Source organism: Ictidomys tridecemlineatus, chromosome 14 (assembly GCF_052094955.1).
Source record: "Ictidomys tridecemlineatus isolate mIctTri1 chromosome 14, mIctTri1.hap1, whole genome shotgun sequence".
Lineage (NCBI taxonomy): Eukaryota > Metazoa > Chordata > Mammalia > Rodentia > Sciuridae > Ictidomys > Ictidomys tridecemlineatus.
In genome coordinates, this window is record NC_135490.1 from 12264465 (window position 1) to 12290243 (window position 25779).

Here is a 25779-nt window from a genome sequence, read left to right on the forward strand (position 1 = left end):
TCTTGGGATGACTGATGTCCTCCCACCTATGATGTTTATCAGATGATGGGAATAGCACTATTCAGATGGACTCAAAACTGGAGTAAGTGAGATCAAGGTTGAGAACCTTTTCCCCTCCCTCTGACACCAGCCTCACTCCCGTCTCCTAGCAGGACCAGTAAGCACTGGTTGGCCATGCTTAGAGTCTTACCTGTAGACCTTTTGAAGTGCCGTTTCCCTTTGACTCAGCATAATTTAGCACATACCTGGTTTATACAGCATAATGAGTTCAGCTTTTCTTATTTAGGTAATTAAGCCTTTGCCCAATATTTTGTATTCTGCAAATGTGCTTTTTTTAAGCCAGGCATGGAAATGCCCGTCTTTAATCCCAGCAACCTGAGAGGCTAAGACTGGGATTGAACAAGGCCAGCCTCAACAATTAGGCAAGGTCCTAAGAAATTTAGGAAGACCCTGTCTCAAAATAAAAAACAAAAAGAATTGGAGATGTAGCGTAGTGATAAAGCCCCCCCCCCCAGTTTCAATGCTCAGTACCAAAATAATGGGCCTCTCTAGTTTCTAAGCACAGTATTTCAAAAACTGGATCTGAAAAACACGACCTAGGCTTATTCTGAAGAGCTCCTAATTCCCCAAATAACACTTAGGAAAACTGGAGATCAAAATTAAATTATTCAGCTGAGTCTCAACCAAAACCGTAGTTGACACTTGAAAGCTGGGCTGGAGTCTTGCAGGTGGAGTCTTGCTGATTTTTTTCTGACTGCCTTCTATGGGTCAGGAACTTAAAGAATGTAATCTTTAATTTTTAAGGAGGTGTTCCTTGTTTTTCCTTTTTGAAAGTTGTTTTCAAGTCTATATAGTTTTTATTTTACAGAGGAAATACTGAGACTTAGAAACCTGAAGTGTTCCTGAGGTCACAGAGATAAGGAATGGTAGATATGTGATGGGGACCCAGTTCTCTGTGACTCTGACACTCTAGTCCTTTCTATGTACTGTCCCCAGCAGGAGGAGCCTGTAGCCGTCTCAAAGATCACCATGAGCAGGGCAGGGGGTGCGCAAGGCCTTCAGGAAGGGGGAGTGATTCAGCTGCTGTTTGTTAAAAGTCCCTCTGACCCTGAGTCCCAGCTGTGTGATAGGATGGATTCTTTCCCCATCTTGTCTCTCAGATACCCCTTGGGGCCCAGTGCCTCTTTTTTTTTTTTTTTTTTTTTTGGTACCAGGGATTGAACTCATGGGCATTTAACCACTGAGCCACATCCCCAGCCCTATTTTGTATTTTATTTAGAGACAGGGTCTCACTGAGTTGCTTAGTGCCTCACTTTTGCTGAGGCTGGTTTTGAACTTGCGATCCTCCTGCCTCAGCCTCCCGAGATGCTGGGATTACAGGTGCGTGCCACTATGCCCGTCCCCAGTGACTCTTGTCAGCAGACCTTCCATTATTATCCGCTGTGTGAATAACACATCCTCAAATAGATTGAATTGAATTGAATAATATCCTCAATTGTTGAGTCACAAGCCCAGTGAGAAAATATCGGGGACATAATTTACCACTTTCTGATAAGCCACAGTCCTGGCCAACCTCCTTCTGGCAGTCACTGACGTTTATCCCATCAGTCAAATGCCTTAGTCCTATGCATCCTGCCCCCAGCCCTCTGCTGGTGACCCACTCCTGGGCTTAACTGTGTGAGTAATTAAGACCATCTGCTGCAGAGTTCCTAGGGCTCACTTGAAAGAGGTTTCAACAGAAATTCTCTAAGGTGGGCCTTCCTCTCGAGGGACAAACCCCGGCATGCTGTGAAACCCCAGTCTGGCTTGATATGTGCGAACTGAGCTGCAGAGATTCTCCATGTTCATCTGCTGGGTTGGGCTGACCCAGTTGGCAGACGCTCTCTGCTCGCGTTCAGGGTCGAGGATTCTGGAATTTCCGTGATGTGTGATGATGCAACTTCACTGGCGCAGCCTCTTCTTGGACTGTCAGAGGGAAGAGGCACTCTTGGAGGCCTGAGAACGGAGATGCTGAGATCCATCTTCCTGTAGTTCAGCCACTCTCCCAACTGGGCATGGAGACCTGACTCGAGCCAGGCTTTCTAGTTCTTCCTGAAATGGTCTCTGACCAAGGACTGACAGAACAGGTCTGAAGTAGAGAAAGGTGACTTTCACCAGTCCACATGTCCTCAGACGTCCAGAAGGGCAGATTACTGTACTGATGTTTAAGCATCAGAAAAGGCAAGAGATATAAGGTATTGCTGTCTTCAGTAGAAGGCAGTGCTGCAGTGGCCACAAGGCTCAGCCGGGTCCTGCCATTCAGGGTCCCTTGTTACCGAATGCCTGGCAGTTTTCCCCTCCTGTTAAGTTGGATGGACACCAGTGTGGAAAGTGAATTTAACAATACAGTAGCCACAGGTGCGAAGCCATGATCTCCTGAGAAAGAAACACAGGTAGGAGGACATGTTCCACGACCCTGGTAACAGAAGCAATGCTATTTAAAACAAAATAATAAGCCCTTTTTGCTTATCAAATGGAAGAAAGTTTGAAAACATAGTCACAGCCAGAGTTTTGAGGTTTGGGGGGAACCCACACACTGCTGGCTGAGCTGTAGACTGGCTGCCTTTCTGGAAAGCAGGCTAAAACACTTTGCAAAAGTGTTGGCTTTTTATTATATGTGATGATCCATCATCTTATTCTTAGGAATTTATCCCAAGATAGAATTTCAGCAAGAAGGATAATCATTTCAACAAGGTGCATAACAGTGAAACAGTTTAACATGTATCATTTGACCAAATACAGGGTAATAACCTCGTGAAAGAACAGTCAATGAGGGCTGGGGGTGTAGCTCAGTGGTAGACGGCTTGCCTAGCATGTGCAAGGCCCCAGCCTGCAGCCCCAGCACCACAGGAAAAGGAAGGAAGGAAGGAAGGAAGGAAGGAAGGAAGGAAGGAAGGAAGGAAGGAAGGAAGGGAGGGAGGGAGGGAGGGAGGGAGGGAGGGAGGGAGGAAGGGGCATAACGTTTGCATTTACTGTGCAATGTGTAAAGCATTTGATAAAGTAGTATGTAAAAAATTCCAATTTGTAAAAGGAAATAAGTATAGAAAAAAGACCAGAAGAGTAGACACTAGAAATTTGATAGTGGTTACCCCCAACTGTGGTATTTCGAGTTATTTTCTTTCTTTTATCAGTTTGCATTTTTCCAGATTTTTATTATCGACTTGCATAGTTTTCACAATAAAGAGGAGAAGAAATCCACTAAAGTTTTTTTTAAAAGGAGAGAGAAGCAGCTGGATCTGTTATGTTACAATCCCCTGGAGGAGGGTGCAGAAGGCCTGGAAAAGGAAACAAGTAATTCAGGGGCACTTTTCTAGGAAAGACTTAAGCGTTGAGCACTGAATGTTCCCAGAGTACAGAATCCAGGAAAATGGGTGGAACCATTTATAGATAATGCAAATCCAGAGATTAAGAGTTCTTTTTAAAAATCGCAAGATCACATTTTCTCCATTTCTTTCTGGAACAAAATTAAAGGATCTGGAAGTGTCTGAAGCCCTGGCTGGGGCAGCAGAGCATAGGGGGAGGGGCACAGCCTGGGCCAGCCTGACACCTGTGTTCATTTCCTGGCTGGCACTGACCATCACTGCAACCTTAGGCAACTTACTGACCTTGTCTGTGCCTCAGTTTCCTCCTGAGGATATTATGTTTCCTACTGCATCAGGTGAAGTAGAACCAAGGAGTACAATAGTCCCTCCTTATCTGCAGGGGATACATTCCAAGACCCCCAGTGAGTGCCTGAAGCCACAGGTAGTATATTCAATGCTTTTTCCCACTATAGATAAATACGTATGATAAAGTTTAATTTATAAATTAGGCAAAGTAAGAAATTACGGTAACAAATAATAAAATAGAACAATTATAATATACTGTAATAAATTTATGCAAATGTGTGCGCGCTCTCTCTCTCTCTCTCTCTCTCTCTCTCTCTCTCTCTCTCTCTCTCTCTCTCCAATCATCTTATTGTACTATACTCACCCTTCTTCTGGCATGAATTTCTTTTTCCTTATACATAATTTCATGGATACAAGAGTCATTCTTATTATAGATTTTAGCAACCTTGGCTCATGATATTTCTTTTCTTTTATGTCAAAAACTTTATAGAAGGCACATTACAGCTTCTCTGAATGACCAGCATGAGTACTCTTGCACTTTGGAGCCAGTACTAAGTAAAATAATGGTTTACTTGAACATAAGCCCTGTGGTACAGTGTCAGTCATAAGACAAGCCATGAGTAACTACTGGGTAGGTGGCATATACAAGGAAGATATAGGTCACACTGGACAGAGGCATGATTCCCAGCTGGGGAGACAAAGTAGGTGGCCCAGCACAGAGGGAGATTTCATCACACTGCTCAGAACAGCTGCACAATTTAGAATATGAGTTGTTCATTTCTAGAATTTTCCATTTAATATTTACAGAATGCAGTGGACCCTGGGTAACTGGAACTTTGGATTTTGGAAACTGACCTACGGTGAACATAGGAGCTACTTTGTGTTAGCAGTTTGTAAATCATTCTTCTTGACCTTTCTGTCTTTAATATCCATACAACGAGGGATAAAGGGGCTGTGTAGAAGAGGGAAGGCCTTTTATGAATTCAGAGTCAGGTCACCTGGGCTCAGATACCTCAGTCCATGAACAATGATTGATGTTCACGTTCTGAGCTAGATTGGCAGCATCGTGTGGGTGCCCAGGCAAAGAACACTTCCACCAGACCTACAACGGGGACTCATGAGGAGGAACTCTGTGTTTGCTGATGAATCGATCAGTTCGCATGGTGAGCTAGATGGAGAGTAACAGCAATAGGTTCATTTCCTTAACCATTACTTCCAAAATTTGGTGGTTTTCTAGTTGTGACGGTTGGAATATGATTTGAGTGTCCTCCGAGGACTCATGTGTTGAAATTTAATTCCCTTTGTGAGGTATTAAAGGAGGCAATGTAACCTGACCAAGGTGTTTGAAGGTGGGGCCTTGGGAAGGTGATTAGATCAAATGAAATCATTAGCATGGAGCTCCCATGGTTGAATCCTGGTGGCTTGATAAGAAGAGGGAGAGAGAATAGAAGAGACATTCGTGTGATTCCTGACTCTTGCCCTGTGACGCCCTCCACCCAGGGACCTACCAGCAGGAGGCCATTACCAGTGGCAGCCCTTCTCCTTGAGCCTCCAGAACTATGAGCCAAAATAAACCCCTTTTCTTTATAACTTACCCAATCTGTGGCGTTATGTTATGCAAAACAAAAAATGAACACTGCACTAGTTATTCTTATTGATTTATGGCTTCATTCTACTGTGGTCAGACAATATCTTTCATTGATTGGGTTGAGACATCTTTTATGACCCAACTTGGGGTTCATCGTGGGAAATCTCCCATGTGTCCCTGAAGCAAATCTGTCCTGGTGGTTGACGAGCACAGGTTATAGAAACTGGAGAATTAGGTCAAGTTGGTTAATAATGCCATTTACATCTTCAGTACTGTTATGGTTTAGATGTGAGGTGTCCCCAAAAGCTCACGTGTGAGACAGTGCAAGAAGGGTTGGAGGAGAAATGGTTAGGTTATAGCCTTAACTTGATCAGTGAATCGATCCCTGATGGGATTAGCTGAGTGGAGACTGGAGGCAAGTGGGGTGTGGCTCGAGGAAGTGCTTCATTGGGGGCGTGAATATATGGGGTATATATTTGTATCAGGAGAGTGGAGTCTCTGCTTTCTGATCACCATATGAGCTGCTTCCCTCTGCCACTCTTCCACCATGATGTCCTGCCTCACCTAGAGGCTGGAGGAATGGAGCCTGTTGTCTATGGATTCAAACCTCTGAAACTGTGAGCCCTCAAATAAACTTTTCCTCCTCTATTATGGCTCTGGTTGGGTCTTTTAGTTACAGTGACCAAAAACTGACTAAAACAAGTGCCAAGATATCTTGTCTATTTCTTCTGTCAGCTACCAAGAGAGGTGTGTAAAGACAACCGCTGGGATTACAGTTCTATTATTTCCTTTCAATTCTGTTAGTGTTTCATACATTTGTAGGTGTCGTATACAATGTCAGCAGAGTTGCATCTTCCTGGTGGACTGACTCTTTCGTTATCATTACTTGTTCCTTTTGGTCTCTAGCAGTCAGCTTTATCTCACTTCATTCTCACTTTCCCTTAACCAGTGTATGCGTGATGTATCTTTTCCCATCCTTTTACATTTAACCTGTCTCCTGTAAGAAACATAAAGTTTCATTGTTTTGTTAACTTCATTCTGATGACCTTAGCTAATTGTGTGTGTGTGTGTGTGTGTGTGTGTGTGTGTGTGTGTTGTGCTGGGGATTGAACCCAGGGCCTTGTGCATGCAAGGCAAGCGCTCTACCACCTGAGCTACATCCCCAGCCCTCTTTCTTGTCTCTTCTTGGGGATTCTGAGTATGTGGATTTTAGACCTTTCTAACCAGTCTGTGCCCTAACTTGTAGCATTCATCCATTTGGGGACCCCATCCAGGAGCCCAGGGCTGTCTAGCAAGTCGCCTTGCTCCTTGGCAAGCTCTGAGCCCCATTTTTTCTGTCCTGTCAGTCCTTGGAGGCTGCCAAGAGCTGTGCTTAGCTTTTCAGCCTCTTGGCCCCTGGCAAGTTCTGTGAGGGAACAGCAGAGACAAACATGAGCCTCTGATGACTGTGTTTCTGTCCCCATGGAGTATTGGCTCCTGGGGCCCTTGCTGGCCCGCTTTGCTGCCTTGGTAGCCTTCCCGTGTCTTCCAGTTCGGCCAGGTTCCTCCTAACGATGGGACACGTTCTGATAAACGCATCATTAGGTGCCTCTGTCACTGTGTGGACATCACAGAGTGTACTCACAGCCGCGCAGCTGGCACACGTCAGTCCCACGACACGATCACTTGATGCAGTAAAGAGATTCATGAATACAAGATGCACGAGGTTCTTGGTGATGTGACACCGTGTTCTGTTTTACATTAAAGTTTTATTTTATAAGTAAAAGGAGTACACTCATAAATAATGACAAAATGGCATAGATAGGGCTGGGTGTGGTGGCGCACGATGTAATCCCAGTGGCTCAGGAGGCTGAGGCAGGAGCATTGCGAGTTCAAAACCAACCTCAGCAAAACCAAGGCCTAAGCAACTCAGTGAGACCCTGTCTCTAAATAAAATACAAAATAGGGATGGAGATGTGGCTCAGTGGTCGAGTGCCCCTGAGATCAATCCCTAATACCCCCTGCAAAACCTATATACAGTAAGTACTTAAACCAGTACCATAGCCATTTGTTATCATTATCAACTATTGTATATAATGGAATGCGTTGTGCTTTTACATGGCAGCCAGGGGCTTGTTTCCACCGGCATCATGAGCACATGGGTGATGCTTCATGCTAGTGGCTGCTACCAGGTCACTGAGTGGTAGGTATTTTTCACTCTGTTGCCATCTTATGGGGCCACCATCATGTACACGGCCTGTGATTTAGTGAAAAGTTGTTGTGGGGTGCCTGACAGGGTGTTTTTAGTATTTCTCTACTTTTTCTAGTTGTTCTTGGCAAGAAAATTTATCGAACGCGAGCTGGTCTTCCCTAACCAGAAACAGACGTGGTGCTTTCTGGGGATCACAAAGGGGTGTGGTTTCTGTCCCTGGGGACTGAGGCTCTGGTGGCAGAGCCAGACACAACAACAGTATAAAGCATGAACAAAATGCGACTTTCAAGGGACCAGAGAAGACATTCATTCTCAGAGGAGGACCTGGGAAGGTCTCCCGAGGAACAGGAATTTTGTGGCATCGTCTCCGACAGGAAGGGGCCGAGGTGCTGTGCTCTAGTGGACATGACGGCGTGTTGGGATGTGTGGCATGTGAAGGGCAGGAGTGAGGACGGGGAGGGAGGTACAGTTGGAACTGAAGCTGGAAGAGCAGGTTTGCACTGCGTTGATTCCCAGGCCGAACTTGACATTTTTTGAATGAGATGGGGGACGGCTGACACCTTCACAGGTTGCGGGTGGCCAGTTCCAGCTTCGTCTGTACTAACTCTGCAGCTGATTGTCTCAGTCTTCATTTTCTCCCGTGTGCAATAAGAAATTGAATGCTTGCCTCCTTTCCTCCTCAAAGGCCTCTGTGGCCAGGAGGGGAGCCTGGCCAAGCCACCATCCTGCTTTGGAGCCACGGCCTCATTTGTCAGGGTGTGATCTGAAGGGGGTGGTCTCGGAAACCCCCATCACTTCTGACCTTGTTGTGAGTCACGGGATGTGAGTTGCTGGGGATCCAGTGACAACAGAGGGCTTCCTGTGCTCTGGCACCCACCGCAGGGCTCTGGGCTCCATGGGCATCCCTAGACCCACAGAACTGCCTCTCTTCCTGGCAGATGCTCGGCAGCTCTGGGTGGCTGTGCCTTTGGGAAGGTCATTGGGTCCTCCCCCAAGGGTAACATGCTGTGAGCTGAGAAGCGTGATCACACTGCCCCTGTGCACAGTGGTCACAGTGAGTGTATGATGCCCCTGCGGCTTCCACCTTCTCGTCCTGCTTTTGCCCTTTGGGATTCCACATCCCATTCTGCTTCCTCCTCCTTGAGATGCACCTGCAGTCCTTGTAAAGCCCCAGATCTCCGTGATGGAAGGTCCAAGGCATGGGAGGTTCCTTGACCTCTGCAATGAGAATCAGGCTCCACTGGATACGGTGACCACAAATGCTCCCGCAGTGCTTATGAGGCGACCTTCAGTTAATCCTCAGGACATTTCTGTGGGCTAGATACGGGTATAATCTCCATTCTGTAGATGAGGAAACTGAAGCAAGGAGAAATATTGCCCCGAAGACCGCACAGCTACTAAGTGTCAGAATGAGGATTCAAACTGAGACCCTCTGGCTCCAGAGCTTGCTAACTTGCTAACTTCCCATTCTGCTAACTTGGCTCCCTGGCTGGTGACAGGCCACTTGGCCCTCTTCTTGTTTGCCACAGAGAGCGTATTTCCTCCTCTCTGGACCAGGAGCAGGCTGGTCCTAATCTCCTGAGTTCTTCAGGAACAGTCACTATGAAAAGGAGGAGATTGTCACCAGGGCACTGTGGCTGCTCTGAGGGTGAGATCTGGACCTCGGGACGGATCCCTTGCACAATTCCCAGTTTGGCTAAAGACAAATCCTGAGGCCTGTTCGAGGGGGCTTTGACTGACTCCCCTAGGGGTGGTTGCCCTCCTCATGGTCCAGGATGTAAGGCATGGTATGATCAGAAGTGTGGGTGGGTGCCCAAAAGCAGAGCAGAGGAAGGTTTGGATATGTGTGGGAGAAGAGAGAGAAGGAGAAGGAGATGCCAAGCTTCCCTTTAGCTCCTCAAAGAGGCCATGTCCTTCTGGTCCGTGGTGCCCAGCGGGAATGCCTTACCCTAGAGAACTGGGCAAGCTCACACAGAAACCTGCCAGACTCTCCAGCGCTGGCAGCTTCAGGGTGGTACTCAAATCCTGCACCCCACTAGCAGCTCAGTCCCTGGAGCCAAACTATCTTCCCATCTAGTAAACGTGTCCATGGAGCCTATGAAATTTACCACAAAGGGGCCAGAGAACAGTAAGGCATGAGCCCCGCCCTAAGAGGCATGTAACCAAGTTGGGCACCTGAAAGTATCTGGGCAGGTAGCAGAAGAATGTCAGGATCCCCGCCCAACCTCGGCAGGAGACGGCCCTGCAGGCTGGTTCAGTAGGGATGTGTGGAGGACGCCAGAGGTGAGCTGGCCCTGGGGAGCGAGAAGATGGAAGCAGTGAGAACCAGGGAGGGTGCGGAGTGGCAGCCTGCACTCGCCCCATCCCCCATCAGACCCACTGCCCTCCCTCTCCACCAGCCCCTGGACCCCCAGGTGGCTGGTCCACTGGGCTCCTCCGGTGGGTTCCTCACCCTCTCTTGCCTTCAGGGTGGGTTGAGTTGGGTTTGCCCAATAGGAGGCACCAGAAAGAGAGCAGAGAACATGGGAGTGAGGGCCACCATCCCTCCCAAACCCTCCTAACAGAGGTGGCTGTGGTGGCTCTGAAACCCTTTAGCAACGTCCCTGCTCCCGTCCTGGAACCAACTCCTCTCCCAGGGACCCTTCAAGCCCTGTGGGTGGTAAAGCTCACCTCCGTTGCCAGCCCAGGGTTCCCCGCCGTCCTTCCTTAGTTCCCCTGAACTCTGCCCACATCTCCATAGATAGACATTTAAAAACTCTTCCTAAATTGAGTTCCAGTGTGCAGTGTTCCTGGCCAGGAACCCTACTGAGAAAAGCCTTCTAGAGATATGGGAAGGCAGGTGGGCAAAAGAGGTGGCACCCATTGACCCATATGGCCCAGATGCTAGGTGGAGTGGACATGGTGGAACACAGAATCGGAAAGCTTTCCATACAAAGCCCAGAAGTGTGAACTCGGAGGTTCTGGGATAACCTAAACAGTCCTAAACACTCTACCCTGACGCAACTTTCCTCCCTTCCAGGAGGCCCCTGCTGCTTCCCCTGCCTGCCCCTGACTCCTCAGGGCTCCTTCGGAGGGATCCTCCCACCGCAACGAGGATGGCGAGGCCTGTCTGCCCCTGCTTCTGCAGCTCTTTGGCCTTGCTTGCCTTCCTGCCCTCCCTGAGCCTGGCACAGTACGAGAGTTGGCCCTACCAGCTCCAGTACCCCGAGTATTTCCAGCAGCCAGCTCCAGAGTACCACCAGCCCCAGGTGCCTTCTGACGTGGCCAAGATCCAGGTGCGCCTGGCAGGGCAGAAGCGGAAGCACAGCGAGGGCCGCGTGGAAGTCTACTACGACGGCCAGTGGGGCACGGTGTGCGACGACGACTTCTCCATCCACGCGGCGCACGTCGTCTGCCGAGAGCTGGGATATGTGGAGGCCAAGTCCTGGACGGCCAGCTCCTCCTACGGCAAGGGCGAAGGTAAAAAGCTTTGTGTTTGGAACTCAGTGCCTGTCACCTGGCAAGACCGGGAGCAGTTTTCTGTAGGTTAGCCTGGCAAAGGAAGCTCAGATTGCTATTGAGTCTGAATTCATGCCTGCTACTACTCCATCGGCCCGCAGGCTGCGTCCTGCAGGAAAGTGGGGGGAGGGCGCCTGGGAGGGACATCCTAATTTGTCTGGGACTTTCCTGGTTTGAGCACAGAAAGTCTCAGGCAAACCAGGAATGGTTAGCGACCCTAGGCAGGTGCTGAAATCGGCCTTGAGCATCTCTCCAAGCCGATGACCTCCCTGAACACTGCGTCATCTGCCCAAGAGAACCATGCCTTCCTCCAGATGGCCCCTGTCTCACAAAGGCTGCCCAGGGACTAGTGCATTCTACCCAGGTGAAGTTCATCGCTTCAACACTAACATGCGAGTGTGGCCTTGGGTCATTGAGTGATTTGTTGCTGTGACATCATAGAGTGTCCTTGCACAAACTGGGACAGCTAGGAGGTCACTCGGTGATAGTATAGAATTTTGGGGGACCACTGTGACATACATGGTCTGCAGTCAACTGAAATGTTGTCATGCAGCATGTGACTGACTGCACACGGAAAGTCAGTCAGACTTCCATATAAGGAGACACATATCCTCTTTGGCTTCAGTTTCTCCATCTGGAAGTTGGGCTCTCTGAGAACTCTGGAAATCCTCAGCCTGTGTTCCCCAAAGGGAAAGTAGGTGGTGGAGGTGAAGGGCATCATTTAAACAATCTCCCTCCAGGAGCTGAGTTCTTCCCTGGCTTGGTAAAGCAAAGGTAGCTATCCCAGCAGCAGGGGCCGGGTTGCCAACTAGAGAGAGGTGCCGCACTCCTGTCCTGGACTACTGGATCAGTGCTGCACTGACTGTGTCAGACTCTCCCGAGGGGATGAAAAACACAGAACACCTCAGACCTAAACCCACAGGCTTCTGGTTTCCAAAGTCTGGGCTGGTGGTGGAGAGCTGAGCTTCTGGGAGCCTGTGCCAGGATTGTATCTGTGAACTGGTTTGGGAGACAGTGAAATAGACAAGTGTTAGGCTCCCTTCCAACCCTTCCTTCTGTTCTAGAAATTATAGGAGAAAGGACACATGCATCATCCCCTGCATGCCTTACCTCCATGCAATGGAAAGTTTCCTGTTAGGAGAACTGGCTCAGGAGCCGGTACCTAGAGTCAAATGTTTTCAGCAGCTCGCGCTGGGCTTCTTGCAGGATTCGAGCCAAAGCAGCCGAGATGGGTTAGCAGATGTAGGACCTTTGGAATCCATTTCTGCCTTCTTTAAAACTTCCAGGGCTCCTGCGCACGTCCACACCTCTTTATACTGCCAGCCGAGGGATCCAGGGCTGACAACATCAGGCTCATGGTTTTTTCCAGACTCTCTAGGGTTCATTATTTTGTGATAAGTACTCTCCAATGACAGTGGGGTATTTTTGTCTCTGGTGACAACTTTATTTTATTTCTGCCCAAATATAAAGCTTACCTGTCATCAGAAAGGTGGTTATGGTTTTTCTCAGCAGGAGCAGGCATGAGGGTAGTTGGAAAGATGGGCTTTCCTGGGTGGGATTTTGCTCTCCAAGGATGATGTGGATGAAGAGTTCAAGAGAGTTGAGGGAGGGATTAAAGCTTGGTCCAGGGACTCATGCTTGGTCATGGAGGCGTAAATGATCATGCAGGCTGCTGCCATCTGTACATCAGTGGTCCCTGCAGACACCGTGGCATTAAAGCAATAGACAGATAGCAGGAGGGGCACAGATGGAAGAGTGAAGTGAGAAAAGGAGGTGGAGGAGGGCACAGTGGTTGGTAACAATAAGGTGTGAGCTATGACCATGGAGGAGCTGGGTGGAGGAAGGCCGCTGGACAGAGGAGGTATGTGACCGAGAATCCAAGAATACTAGAAGGGCAGTCTGTGGACACTGAAGCCCTCAAGGTTATGGCAGGTGTAGTTCAAGGAGAGGACAGAGAGAAATACATGCTAGACTCAATGAACAGTGTCCCGTGTCCAGGGCTTTAAGAGGCTAGCTGTTCATCTAAAGTGGTACTTGGTTTGCATTATGAGAGGCCTTTTAAATATGAATGTGAATTTCATTGCTATGGGTGGAGTTTTGGTTTGCTTTTAGCCTTGGGCACCTGTCGGGCACTCCTTAAGTATCAGCTGATTGATCCATTTTGATCTGGGAGAATACAAAAGCAGTTGACACAACAGTGTGTGCTATTATGACCCGAGTATGGCCAGTGCCCTCGGCTGTGCCCCAATAGAGTTTGACCTGTCAATCAGGCTTGTGACCCTATAAGAGGCCATTCTTCCAGGAGTTCCCAGTCTCTTGTGTAGTTCAAGCAGAAGTAATGAGACTGGGGTACAAGGGACCCCCCTCCCCTCCTAGTTTTCCAGCCTGGCTTGTCAGCAGTTCTCAGTGCTCACAGAACCTCTCATAAACCACGGCCCTTTTAGTTCTGGAAGAGGCAGCTGGCCCATTTAACACCCTCTGGGTGGCTCCCAGCCTCATGAACCCAGGTTGAGGTTCTCCACCCAACTGCACCCCGATTCCTGAACAGAACCGCAAAGCTGATGACCCTGCAGATTCTAACTTGAACATCATTTCCATTACCCCGGCAGAGCCCAGGGCCTGGCATTCAAACGGAAGTTCGTTTATGATCTTTCTCCTATCAAAGGACCTGTTAATTTGTTCACACATCTCTTCTCTCATCAGGAGAAGCATTTCATAGAGTAAATGAGTGGAAAGAGTAAAAGGAAATTTTGCTTCTGATTGAATAGCTTTTTTGTGTCCAAAGTGTGAGCCTCATCTTGTGTCCCAAATACCACTTTCCCAGCAAGCGAGATGCCAGTCTATGCCTAGATCCATCCTGTGTTCCTGAAGGCAGGCCCAGAGGCTGACTGCACCAGAATCAGAACAATCTAGGAGATGGACACTAAGTGTCTAGGGGAAAATCACAAAATAAAACAAAAAATTGTTGTGAAATTGGGCCAAAGAGTAGGCCAAGCATGGTGATGTCATCTTGTTCTAAGTTCAGATTTACATATTAAGAAAAAGTAACTGGCCAGGCTTAGGTCGTGTGAGCAGCCTCACTGGGGGTCCATTGAAGGTGCAGAAGAGAGCAGCTGTTGGGAGGCTCAGCTCCCTCAGCACTCCTGGGTGCTAACTTCCTAGGCTCCATCTCAAACGTGCAGCTAACTCCGTAGCATCCAGGCTTTGCAACTCTGCACGGTTCCTTTAAATGTGTGCTGCTCTGCTCCAACCCTTAGCGAGGATGGTTTCTGTCGCTGCAGATGGAATAAGGGCACCACTTCTTTTTGCCATCAGCTCCTGGGCAGCGCAGCTACAGAACATTCCAAGGGAGAGGCCCCGCTTGAAAGGTGGAGGGTCTTTTCCGTTGCTAGTACTTAGTAAGACAAACACGAGCTTGTTGTAGAAACAGCAATTGATTAGGGAGCATCTGTTTCAGTGGAGCTCCACGGCTTGGGAACCAGGCCAGATTGAGAAACCAGTTGGAAAACCTCAGCCCAGATGTTTTCAATAAACTCTTTGTTCCCACAACGTGTCTGAGGCGCTCTCCTTTGAGACCAGACTAACCATCCATCAGAGCAGACGCGTTCCAACCAGGCCTGGAAGTCAGAAGATTGGCCCTCGTGGCCTCCCTGACCTTAAAGAACCTCAGCTTCCCTCCTTGATTTTCTCATCTCTATAATGGGGGTGTTTTAAAGTCTTCTTTTTTCCTTGGTCATGGAGGCAGTAAAATGTATTGTTTTCCTGACTTCCTGGGAGGAGGAAAGGAAGACTGAGTATGTCCCAGGCAAACCCATTATTTCGTTGGATCTCCATGGTTACCTGTTGATTGGGCATCGTTTCATTTGAAAAATGGGAACCAAGCTTGGTGAAGTAGCTGAACAAGTCACTAGTGCCCAAGTCCATGGTAGATGGGACTAGAAGCCAGGTTTGTGGGCTTCTAAAAGGAGCCTTGAGATGGGACTAGAAGCCAGGTTTGAGATGGGACTAGAAGCCAGGTTTGTGGGCTTCTAAAAGGAGCCTTGAGAAAAATGAGACTCTTGGTTTTCTTTCATTTGGTAGTGGCATTTATAAAAATCACTATTTAAAAACCCTCCAGCACCTTTTTAAAAAAATTTTTTTTTTTTTGAGAGGGGGGGTACCAGGGATTGAACTCAGGGACACTCGACCTCTTAGCCACATCCCCAGGGATTTTGTATTTTATTTAGAGACAAGGTCTCACTGAGTTGCTTAGTGCCTCGCTGTTGCTGAGCCTGGCTCTGAACTTGCAATCCTCCTGCCTGAACCTCCCAAGCCTCTGGGATTACAGGCGTGCACCACCATGCCTGGCATTTTCTTTTAATTTTTATTTTTAATAGTGGTAAAACACATATAACATAAAATTTATGCCTTCACCATTTTGAAGTGCACAGTGCAGTAGTTCACTTTTAGGTATATTTAGCATGTTCACCTTTCCTGTGTAGACATCTCCAGAACACTTTCATCTTGCAGCACTGAAGCTCTGTGCCCATGAAATAAGCACAGCCCACTCCCCTTGCCCCTGGACCCTGATGACCCCATTCTGTTTCCTGTCTCTGAGAGAGTTTGACTGTTCTGGGTGCTGCATCTAAGTGGAATCATCTAGCATTTGTCCTTTCATGACTGACTGATCTGCTTCACCTGATGTCCCCAAGGTTTGTCCATGCTGTGATAGGTGTCAGAACCTTTTCCTCTTTAAGTCTGTTCTAATGTATTTATGTACCACGATTTGTCAACAGACACTAGACTTGCTTCCACCCCTTGGCCATTGTGCATAATGCTGCTGTGACCAGGGGTGTGCAGATACCTGTACGAGACCCTGCTTTCAGTTCTTTTGGATATATACCCCGAATTGCCAAACTGTATGATAGTTTTATTTTACTTTTTTTTTTTTTTTGGCACAAGGGATTGAATCCAGGGATGCTTAACCACTGAACCACAACTCCAGCCCTCTTTTCAATATTTTTTATTTAGAGACAAGGTCTCACTGAGTTGCTTAGGGCCTCACTAAATTACTGAGGCTGGCCTTGAGCTCACTATCATCCTGCCCCAGTCTCCCGAGCTGCTGGGAGCCAACTTGCTGCTTTCCATAGCAGGTGCATGATTAGACCTTTGCACCAGTGGTGCATAGCCACACCAACACTCGTTGTTTTCTGTGTTGTTTGGATAGTAGCCATCCTGATGGTGTAAGGAGGTATCTCACTGTGGTTAACCTCTAGTTCTTTGCACACTGGATTCTCTACTTAGCAGGTGACATAAAAGAGCAGGAGGTGAGCAGAATTCCACAACGGCCTTCTGGAATGTGAAGAGCTGGCTCTCTGGGTTAGTGTCGCTGGCCCATCTCTCAACCAGGCTTAATAAACATCAAGAAATGAAAAGGGCACTGAGCAGGGAATTGAGGCCCAGGCTCTGGGATCAGAAGCCTGGCACATGTGGGCTACCTCTCTGAACCAGGGCTCTGCTTCCTTCATGTGGAAATAATCATGCCACCCTGTCCTCTTCCCCAAGGTACGGAAAGATCTAGGAGGTAATCCATGGGAAATTGTCCCCAAATCTGCAAATCTTCAATTGCAGAATAGCTTTGCTTTTCCCCAAGGGGTCAGAGGTCAGCCTCTACCCCACATGGCAGGTGAAGCTGGCCTGTGTGATCGTCAGGAACACTAAAATCCTTCTCTTCCTTGTCATTACCATTTTTGGTAACTAAGGGGTGGCAGTAAACCGGGCACGTGCTATGCACTATCTAATCAACACACACCCCTACAGCTCAAGTGCCACTGTCACCCCACTTTAGCTTTAACCGGGACCATTCAGCTGAAAGTGCCTGAGCTAGAACTCAAACCCAGCTCAGTCGCTGATGCCCCTGCTTTTTCAGCTACACCACATGACTACTGAGCTTCAATCTGATTCTGTCTTAACTGTTTCCAGCCTCCCACTTCCCCCAAATCACATCAGCTGCCTATTCCGGCAAGGGAATCCTGATGCTCTAGGACCAGATGCAATATCTTCACATGAAATCAAATGATGGCCACACACAGCTGCCAAAAATCAGTACCCCCCTCCCCAGACACCCGATCTGCATTGATATGGTGCTTGATTTCTCTCTTCTGCTTCCTTCAGGGCCCATCTGGTTGGACAATGTCCACTGCACTGGCAAAGAGGCGACCCTGGCAGCCTGCTCCTCCAATGGCTGGGGTGTCACCGACTGCAAGCACACAGAAGACGTTGGCGTGGTGTGCAGTGATAAAAGGATTCCTGGGTTCAAATTTGACAATTTGTTGTTCAACCAGATAGAGGCAAGTCACATGCTCTTGATGACTTCCTTTTTAATTTTTATTTTGAGGCGGGAGTAAGTTGCTGAGACTAGCTTGGAACTTGCTGTCTTCCTGTAACTGAAATTCCAGGGGTGCGCCACCTGACTTCTTGATAACTTCGTCACCTGGACATTTTCCTTCTCCCATGTAACTCACTTCTTTCCTGATGATTTTAAGAAGTGTGTGTGAGCACAAACGAGGGAGACCTGCCCCAGCTGGATCTGTGTGTGAGGACACTTTGGGGATGGCATTCATGGGGAAAGGGAATTTCTGGCACAGAGAAGAACTGGGGCAAAGTCAGGAGAACAGAGTGTGGCCTGGGATGATGTTGGAGAGAAGATGCATCAAACATGCATGAGACCTGAAGCTAAAAAGGCGAGCAGGACACACCTTCTGAGTTTGCCCTTTGGACTGGGACCATGTATTTGTTATTATTTGATGGGTAACACATTTCCCTGGATTTTTCAGCCTAGCTACCACATTTATTATCTTGCATGGTTTCTGAGAGTCGGATGGCACAGAGGCTTAGCTGCTTGATTCTTCTCAGTCTCCTGAAGCTGCAGTTAGGGCTGGGCTGGAGCTGGAGATTCCACCCCACCCCATGCTGATTCCTGTGTTTGTAGGCAGGCTTTGGTCTCTTTCTGGCCGTGGGTGGGAGCCCTCTGTTTCCCTTGGCTTGGCCTCTCCATAGGTTGCTTGAGTGTCTTCAAGTCATGGTGACTGTCTGCCCCCACAGTGAGTGACGGTGAGAGGGCAGCACCAGGTAGGAGCCAAAGTCTCTTAAAACCTCATCTCAGAAGTGATGTCCATCATTTCTGCTGTATTCTCTTGATCGCACAGACCAACCCTGGTCCTGTGTGGCAGAAGATGATATAAGGGCATGAATACAGAAGATGGAGATCATTGGGGGCCATCTTGGAGGCTGGAAACCACTGGATAGTTGGTCCCAAATCTAGCTGAGGACCAGATTACAAATGCAGACCTGGGGTCTCACTCCTGACCTCCTGCAATAGAACTTCCTGTTACAAGACCAACTTATTTTTCTAAGCTTCCTCCAATGACTCTGATGTTGCCAGCCCCAGTCAGCACTTAGAAGAGGCCAGCAGGACTTGTGACCCTTTGACATTTATGGCGCAGTTTCAGATTGAGCTATTTTTTATTTTCCACAAACTTCACCCGAACAGCTAAACAGATGCCTCTTGCTCTCCTCGTATGTGTAAGGTAGGGCAGGAAAAGGTGAGACTCCCGTCCCCGTGGACCATGTTAACTCTCACCCCCAAGGGACTGTGGGATCTACCATGAACCCGGGTCAAGGAGCCTCACTGTGCCTCGGCCTCCAGTCCACCCCAGCAGTACTGCTGATGAAAGGTGGGCCCCAGAGGAAGTGCCCCCCAGACTGTGGTCCATGTGTTTTCCTCTCGTGACTCACGCTGCCCTGCCTCTCTCTCTGTGTTCCCAGGGCAGGCCAAGTACGCTGGGAACAGGTCCAGCCTGCCCTGAGCGTGGAAAGGATTCCCATCCATTCCTCAGCTGGAAGGGCTGGACCGCCTCCAGTGGACGCTTGGACGTGTGTTCTTCCACTGGAGATAACCAGAGGGTGTGCTGCAGAGTCACACTTTGCTTGGTAACTGAACTTCACCAGCGGCAACTTGGCTTTACCATAGAGTTGATTTGGAAGGTGGGCTTGTGCAGCCCAGTCTCTCAGAATTTTCTGCTCTTTATGACCTCGGGCAGAATAGTTAGCACCCATTGGTAGGCAACTCATCCCTCTGGAAGCGCTTGAGGGCAGGAGCTCTATCTTAGTGTAATTCTAGGTACCTCATGGGAATGGTATCTCCAAATCCCAAATTTTCTTCTCCCCAGAAGTGCAAGGCAGATATTCCTTAGGTGGAGGGCTTAAACCAGCCATGAGAAAGACCTAGGAGCAAATCACCCCTTCACAACATTTCCCTGCCTGATAGGACAGTGACCCTCATCATAACATCTTTAACAGACCTCCGTTCCACGCAGAACGCCAGGATAACTCACTGAGAGCGTCCAGTGAAGCGCCAAGCTTCTTGGCATAAGAAAGGAATGGATGGTGTGGATAAGAGGAAGATTGGCCAGAACATCAGTGGGTTTGGGTTGAGGAAATGGGAACATTCATCTTCCACTAGAAAAAAAAAAATGATCCTGGAGAAAGGACTCTGTGACACTTCTTTGGATAAATGTTTATTGAATGCCTACTATGTGCCAGTTCCAATACTAAGCATTTGGGGTGGGGGTTAAGAGGGTCATATCAAAAGCAGAAACCTAATGGGATGGAAAAGGCATAGATGATCTGAAAAACATATTGCTGGAGGGAACTTTCTTATTCTTCCCTTGTAGGGAAGCTCAGTACCCATCTCTGTTCTGCACACTTGGTGGAGGTCTGCTGCATGTATCATGGTCTGGGACACCAGTTGGAAAGAAGACAGGGCTCTTAGGATGTGTGAGGGCAGGATGTGGGCCCTAGGGAAAGAGAAAGATTGTCCAGGCAAAAATCTCAGGCCCAAATGCATTTACAATGATCCAGAGGGTCTGTCAGGGCAGACATCTGGTTTGAAGGGTCAGAGGACATTCACAGCCATCATCCTGCATTTTCCTAGAAGGCCACTCTCTCGCTGTCACACAGACCAATCTAGTGACCACGAGCCAGGGTGGAGCTTCCTTGCCCAGCCACAGACCCTGAACATAGGAATTTTCAGCTGATGGGCCGTCCCCCCGGGACTTTTTTCTTTGGTGTCCACTAAAAGTAGGTCATGTGGGGACCTCTATTGAGGTTGCCTAAGGAAAGCCTTTGTGAGTTGCCAGAAGATTCTGGCATCTCAGGCGTTGTGGCTTAAGCTCATGCTTACAGTCAGCCCTGACAGAGAGGGAGCCACCCAGACCACCTACAGGGGACACTTGAGGGATGCAGAGAAGTTTCTCCAAAATACCTGATGGAATGGCCTGTGTCAGCCGCTGAAGTCACGGAATCATTCCTTTTGGCTAAGAAAATGGCATCTATTAAATTCTTGTGGATGAGAGGATGAGACATAGCTTTGGTGGCCATGCAGTTAGGTGGAGTCGTTGGGTACTGACTAATGATACCCAGGGAGAACTAGTGACTAATTTAGTATGAGCACAGGGGATGGTCTCTAATGGTGGGCCTTAGGGCTCTGCTTCTGCTGACCCATCAAGCTTCAGGAGTTATTAAGATTCGGGCTGATAAAATATTTAAGAAACAGAAAACTAGGAGGGACTGCTGGAGTTTAAAATTGTGGAATAAAGATTCAGGAAAACCACTGTAGGTTGAAATAACAGTCTCCAAATGTAACAATAATAGACTCAAAATGTAAACTATTAAGGAGAGATGTTACCTTTTCCACATGTTACCTTCAAGATCCTGTGTCATGGTTCATGGAGAAAAGGAATCAGCCCGAAGAGTACAGGCAATAGGGGAAGTGACTGAAGAACACTGATTATTAAAAAACAGACAAACAAAAAATCAAAAACCCAGTCTCTGTGGTGTCGATTGACTAAACACACAGCAGGGGCCAACTTGAAAAGTGAGTGCAAAGTGCTCCACAGGGACCAGGTGGTTTCAGTGACCTGGCCAGTTCAGCTCTAGTCCATCTCTTGACCAGGTCACACCAGCAGTACAGAAACAAGCCTGGAAACCACATCGTCTAGGGACCGACAATTTTTCAGTCAAGAAGAGAGAGGTGGACGAGGCGTGCTAGTTCTCCAAACGTCTGAGGTACTGCCATGGAGAGAAATTCTACAATACTGTCCGGCTCCCACAGCCAAGACAGAGGGCCGGGTGCTGGAGCCAGTTTCATCTGTGGGGAGCCCACAGTGGACGGCTTCCTCAGAAGGGGTGACCTCCTTGTCCCTGGAGGAGCGCAAGCAGGAACTAGAGGACCTCCTGCCAGGAGCGTTACAGTCAGATTCCTACATGGAGAAAGGAGTGGGATCGGTGATTGCTGAACCCCAAGATCCCTTCTTTCCCGAGACTTAAAACGTACCCACTATCCCTCCTTGGAGGTGCCCACCAGCTAGCTCTTGGCACTGTAAACCTTTGTGTAGATTGGTGCCACCTCTTCCCCGCCCCCAGACACACACTCACACACACACACACACACACACACACACACACACACACACAGGCCCAACTAGCGCATGTGTTGTATGCTGGGGCCCTCTCCTGCCTCTTCCCTGGACCCTCACAACCTTGACCTTGAAATCAGCTGTGTCTTCACATCCTCACTCTTCCACATCCCAGGGTGTGTGTATGTATAAGCCCGTCCTTGATAGGAATTATTTTTGAATTAATTCAAAAGTGGCTAGGAGTGAAGTGCAGTCCAAAATGAAGTGTCCGTTAGTGTTCTGTCTGCGTCTGTGACCCAGCTGTAAACCCCTGAGCTGATGGAGGTGAGGACACCCCTTGTCTCGTCCCACCCCTACTCTTCAGAGATGTGACTCAGGCTCTGTGTTATACTCCCTCAGTGATGTCTAGAGATTGGGGACAGATCACAAAATTACAGATGACCCTTACAGGCTTGCACTTTCTCCACCGTGCATTAGAGTTACCCAAGCAGAAAACTGCACCAGCCTAGACCAAGGTCATTCCCCTCAGGGATGCTAGAGGCATGAGTCACGAAGTCTGGAGTCTGGCTGATGAAGTTTCACCTAATTGGCTAATTAATCGTGTTCCTGGATTTCTTTGGGCTCGGAGCATCCTGGGGGCTCCTTTGTAAATTCTCCTGTAGATGGCGGAAACTTTCCCCTTCCTCAGATGAATGCCCTCACCAAGGAAGAGTTCACAAGTTGGACCTTATTGGCCAGTGTCAGAACACTGGGCAAATACCATGGTCAGTAAGCCACAGTGGCATTAGTCTCTCAGAATGACACAGCATGCACTCGTCATTTGCAAGGCAGTTTTAAATGCTCTGCCGGGGGAAGAATCAGAGCATTTCTATAAAAGTGCTTTGCAAGACTATAAAGTGCTGCAGTATGTTGGTGTCCCTACTACTGATTCAAGAACTAAGTTCATCCCACTCAGGGATGCCAGAGGTATGAGTCATGAGGCTCGGGGAGCCTGGCTGATGGAATTTCACTTGATGAGCTAACTGTGCTTCCCTGAACTCTGGCGTTTGCTCAGGGCTCGTTCAGGGGCTCCTTGACACTTGGTAAATGCCTCTCCAGAGGCAAGAGAAAGGGCATCTGCTTCTCATGTATGGTCATGTGACCATTTCATCCAGGAAATTAGCAGGATGGGATCTCAGTTCTCCCCTCTCCCAATACAGACTGTACCGTCTGGCTGTGGATTCTCACTTTTAGACCCTTGATTTGGAGACTTGGGTTCCAGTCTCATAGACTGAGTCTTGCAGCTGTGTGTCCAGAGTGGCTGACCCCTTGGGTCTCTGGACACTGCACTGCAAAAGAGAAGTTTGGCTCATAGAAGAAAATGAGGCTTGGGTCAATAGCAAAAAGGAGGTAGGCAGGAGCAAATAATAAAACATGCAATATGTTGATTCCAGGAAAATAGATTGTTTTTAAACCCAGAAAACAGCCCCAACCAAACCTCCCAGGGTTTCAAAGGCTCTTAAACCATGAGGCTTTGTTTCCTGTCTGTGGCGGGTAGACAAGTTGGAAAAAGCATTAGATAAGGAGAGATGACAACTCCAGACACCCTTCTGAGCAAATCCCTGTTCCCTGGCTGGTTTGCACATTGCTAGATCATGTGTTCCAGAAGGCTCCTGGCCGGGCCATGTGTTACACCAGGAAACAGGAGTGTGTCTTTCCCTTCCTCACCCTCCCTCTTCCCTGCCCGTTTTTAAAAGTTTCTTTTGCAAAAAAAGCAAATGAGTTACCAGAGCTGATAGGAAATCCTCGGGCTGTGAGATTGACATGTTGCCTATCCCCAACTGACTCTGAGCCTCAGTTTCTCCCCGTGACAGGAGGCAACCTAGGAAGGTCTGAGAGACCCACAGAGAGATGATGAGGACAGAGCCAGAGGTCATTCATTTCCACTAGAGGGGAGAATCTGGCACCCTACCCTCTGCTCTCTTGCATTCTTCTGGAAGGACTTGGGAGACCTGAAAAAGACCTTTCTTTTCCTCTTAACCACAGGGACTAGGGTTGCTGTGAATTTTTTAAATTCCAGGAGACCTGGTTTCTATTAGTCACAGTCAGCTGCCAAAATGTTCCAACATCACCCTCCCAAGCAACAGGCTTATCTGTCTGCATCTTGGGGATCCAGGGCATGGAGGCCCCAAAGGAAGAGTCTCTGGAGAGAGTTCCAGAAGAGTGAGCGCTTCCCAGCCAGGAGCTTCATTGCCCTCTTCCTGGCAGGTTGCATGAGGAAAGAAAGGGGCCCATTTTCACCCGTGTGCAGTATAGAGAGGGGTGACCCCTTCCCCCAGATTACTGAAACATAACTGGACGGCTTCCCTGTGGTGGGAGAAATGGTAGCAATGAGTGATTTGTGCTGGAGTCTTTGGCAAAGGAGTGAAGAGCAGAGGAAGAGACCTGCAGCCCTGCATCCTAGGCCACCTGGGCTGTCAGATGAAGCTGTCCTGGCTGTCATCTCTCCCACCTCCCAGGGCGCTTAGGCAAGAGGAAGTATAGGATCCTGCCCGGCACTCACATTCCATGATTCTATTATTCTCTGAGAGCCTCCCTGTGGCTAGGGCTTGCCAGGCATCACAAGGGACACAAGAGAAGAAGCTCTAAGGTGACCTATTTTCCCAACCAAAAATAGGTCGCAGTGCCTGAAAAAGCAAGAGTGTTTATGCAGATAACAGAATAAAATATTTAAAACTGTGCACACCCTCGTGGATCTGGAAAATTGTTCTCTGGCCAAGGTGGAGCCCATGGGACCTTGTGCAAAGTTTAAACATCATTCTAACCATTGGTGAGGTGAAACAAACAAGCAAGTAAAGTCATACTTATTTAAAGATGACATAAATGAACCAGGAGCATTACCATTTGTTTTAGGTGACAGAAATGAATGAGCAGTTTTACACTCAAACTTATATGGATGGGACAGTACATTGTGTGGCCGTCTGGAGAAGAGAAGATTGATGGGAGAGAAAAGGGGGAAGGTTGTTCTATGGAAGTGGGGCTGAGCAGGGTGGAAGAAAGCCTGTCCCTGCTCTGGTGGGCAGCCCCGTTCTGTGGGGAGGTCATGTACCACAACTAGGACAGGCTGGTAGTGTCCAGCTTGGCTCTGCAAGAGGCCTGAGTGCTTCATCTGAGGTACCTCAGCCATGCTGGGTGACCAGTGCTGAGGAATCTCCTACCTCCTCCCCATGAGGCTGTATGTAGCTACAGGATCTGTTCATTGAACACCTGTACTGGGCATGAGGATAAAGGGGTTGCCCTCCTCGAGCTTACTATCCAGCAATGGAGAAAGATGGTTTCAGGACCCATTGCTTGGTTACCATGGTGATGGTTGCTATGAGGAACCATGGTGCATGGGAGATGATCTGGCCTGGCCCAGGCCTCACCTGGTCTTTAGCCTCAGAACCCCACCAAGGACTGAGGAGCTGCTGGGCCAGAGGGGCTGGTAGCTGGAACAGGCGGCTTTAGCTTCCTGCTGATGGCAGGCCTTGCCTCTTCTCCAAAGAAGCAGCCTCTGTTACCTGCCCGAGTGCTTCCAGGTCGGAAAATGTAACTGCGAACATTCCATTTCCCAGCAGCCTTTGCACAGCTTTTGATTTATAGGAGGAAGCCCAGACGGACTGCTGGCTTTTTCCTCTGGTGGCGTCAGTATGACCTCAGCTCTCCTCGTCACCCTACCACACCCCTGCCCCCCACTGCTCTCCATCCTGTAGAGCTTAGCAACAGGAGTCCCTGAAATGCCTTTCCTATCTCCCTTTATTCTGTCTGACTGGGTCAGAAGTCAGTCTCTGGCTAGAGAATGTTACCCGCAGCTTCTTAAACCGTGGATTCGTGATTTGATCATCCAAAGGGGATAATTACAGTGTAGGAGACGTTTCTAACACAATTTCCTCGCACTGTTTATAGACAGTCTGCTCCTTGCTAAGCCATCTGGACCTATGCTGAGGATCAGATAGCATCTCATTCAGCTCATTAACCATTCATTGGTGTCAGGTCTTAGGGGAAGTGGAGGTGACATGTTGAATAGTTCTAGTGACAAGAGAAATGCCTGGACAAAATGCCACGTCCCCATGTCTATCCATAAGTCCTGTAAGCAGTGCTTATATTAGGAAGAGAGAAAAGAAGTCCCTGGCTGTTTATCTTGCATGCAACTAAGAATAAAGGAAGTCTTTATTAAAGTTTCTGGCTGGGGTGCCTGACATTTCTAAGCTAAACTCCTATTGTTAGATTTTAAAATATATATCATTGGCTTATTTAAAAATGTTTGAGGACCCACAGTGTGGCTGGCAGTAAGAGCTGTGGGTAATACAAATAATGATCGAGGTGCAGTTTTGCCCTTTGGGAGATTAACAATACAACTGGGTGGCCAAGACACCAGGA

At 48.4% G+C, this 25779-nt stretch overlaps 1 protein-coding gene across 4 annotated transcripts in view; it reads left to right on the forward strand.

The window, feature by feature from the left end:
- The window catches only part of Loxl2 (lysyl oxidase like 2), an 84975-nt gene that overhangs the window by 16432 nt on the left and 42764 nt on the right, over window positions 1–25779 (forward strand). For all 4 annotated transcript variants that reach the window (XM_021729122.3, XM_040292907.2, XM_005329323.4 and 1 more), the window contains exons 2-3: window positions 10446–10885; window positions 17078–17253. In XM_021729122.3, coding sequence (XP_021584797.3) covers window positions 10522–10885; window positions 17078–17253 — 540 coding nt within the window. In that variant the 5' untranslated portion in view covers window positions 10446–10521. The remainder of the gene's footprint in view (window positions 1–10445; window positions 10886–17077; window positions 17254–25779) is intronic.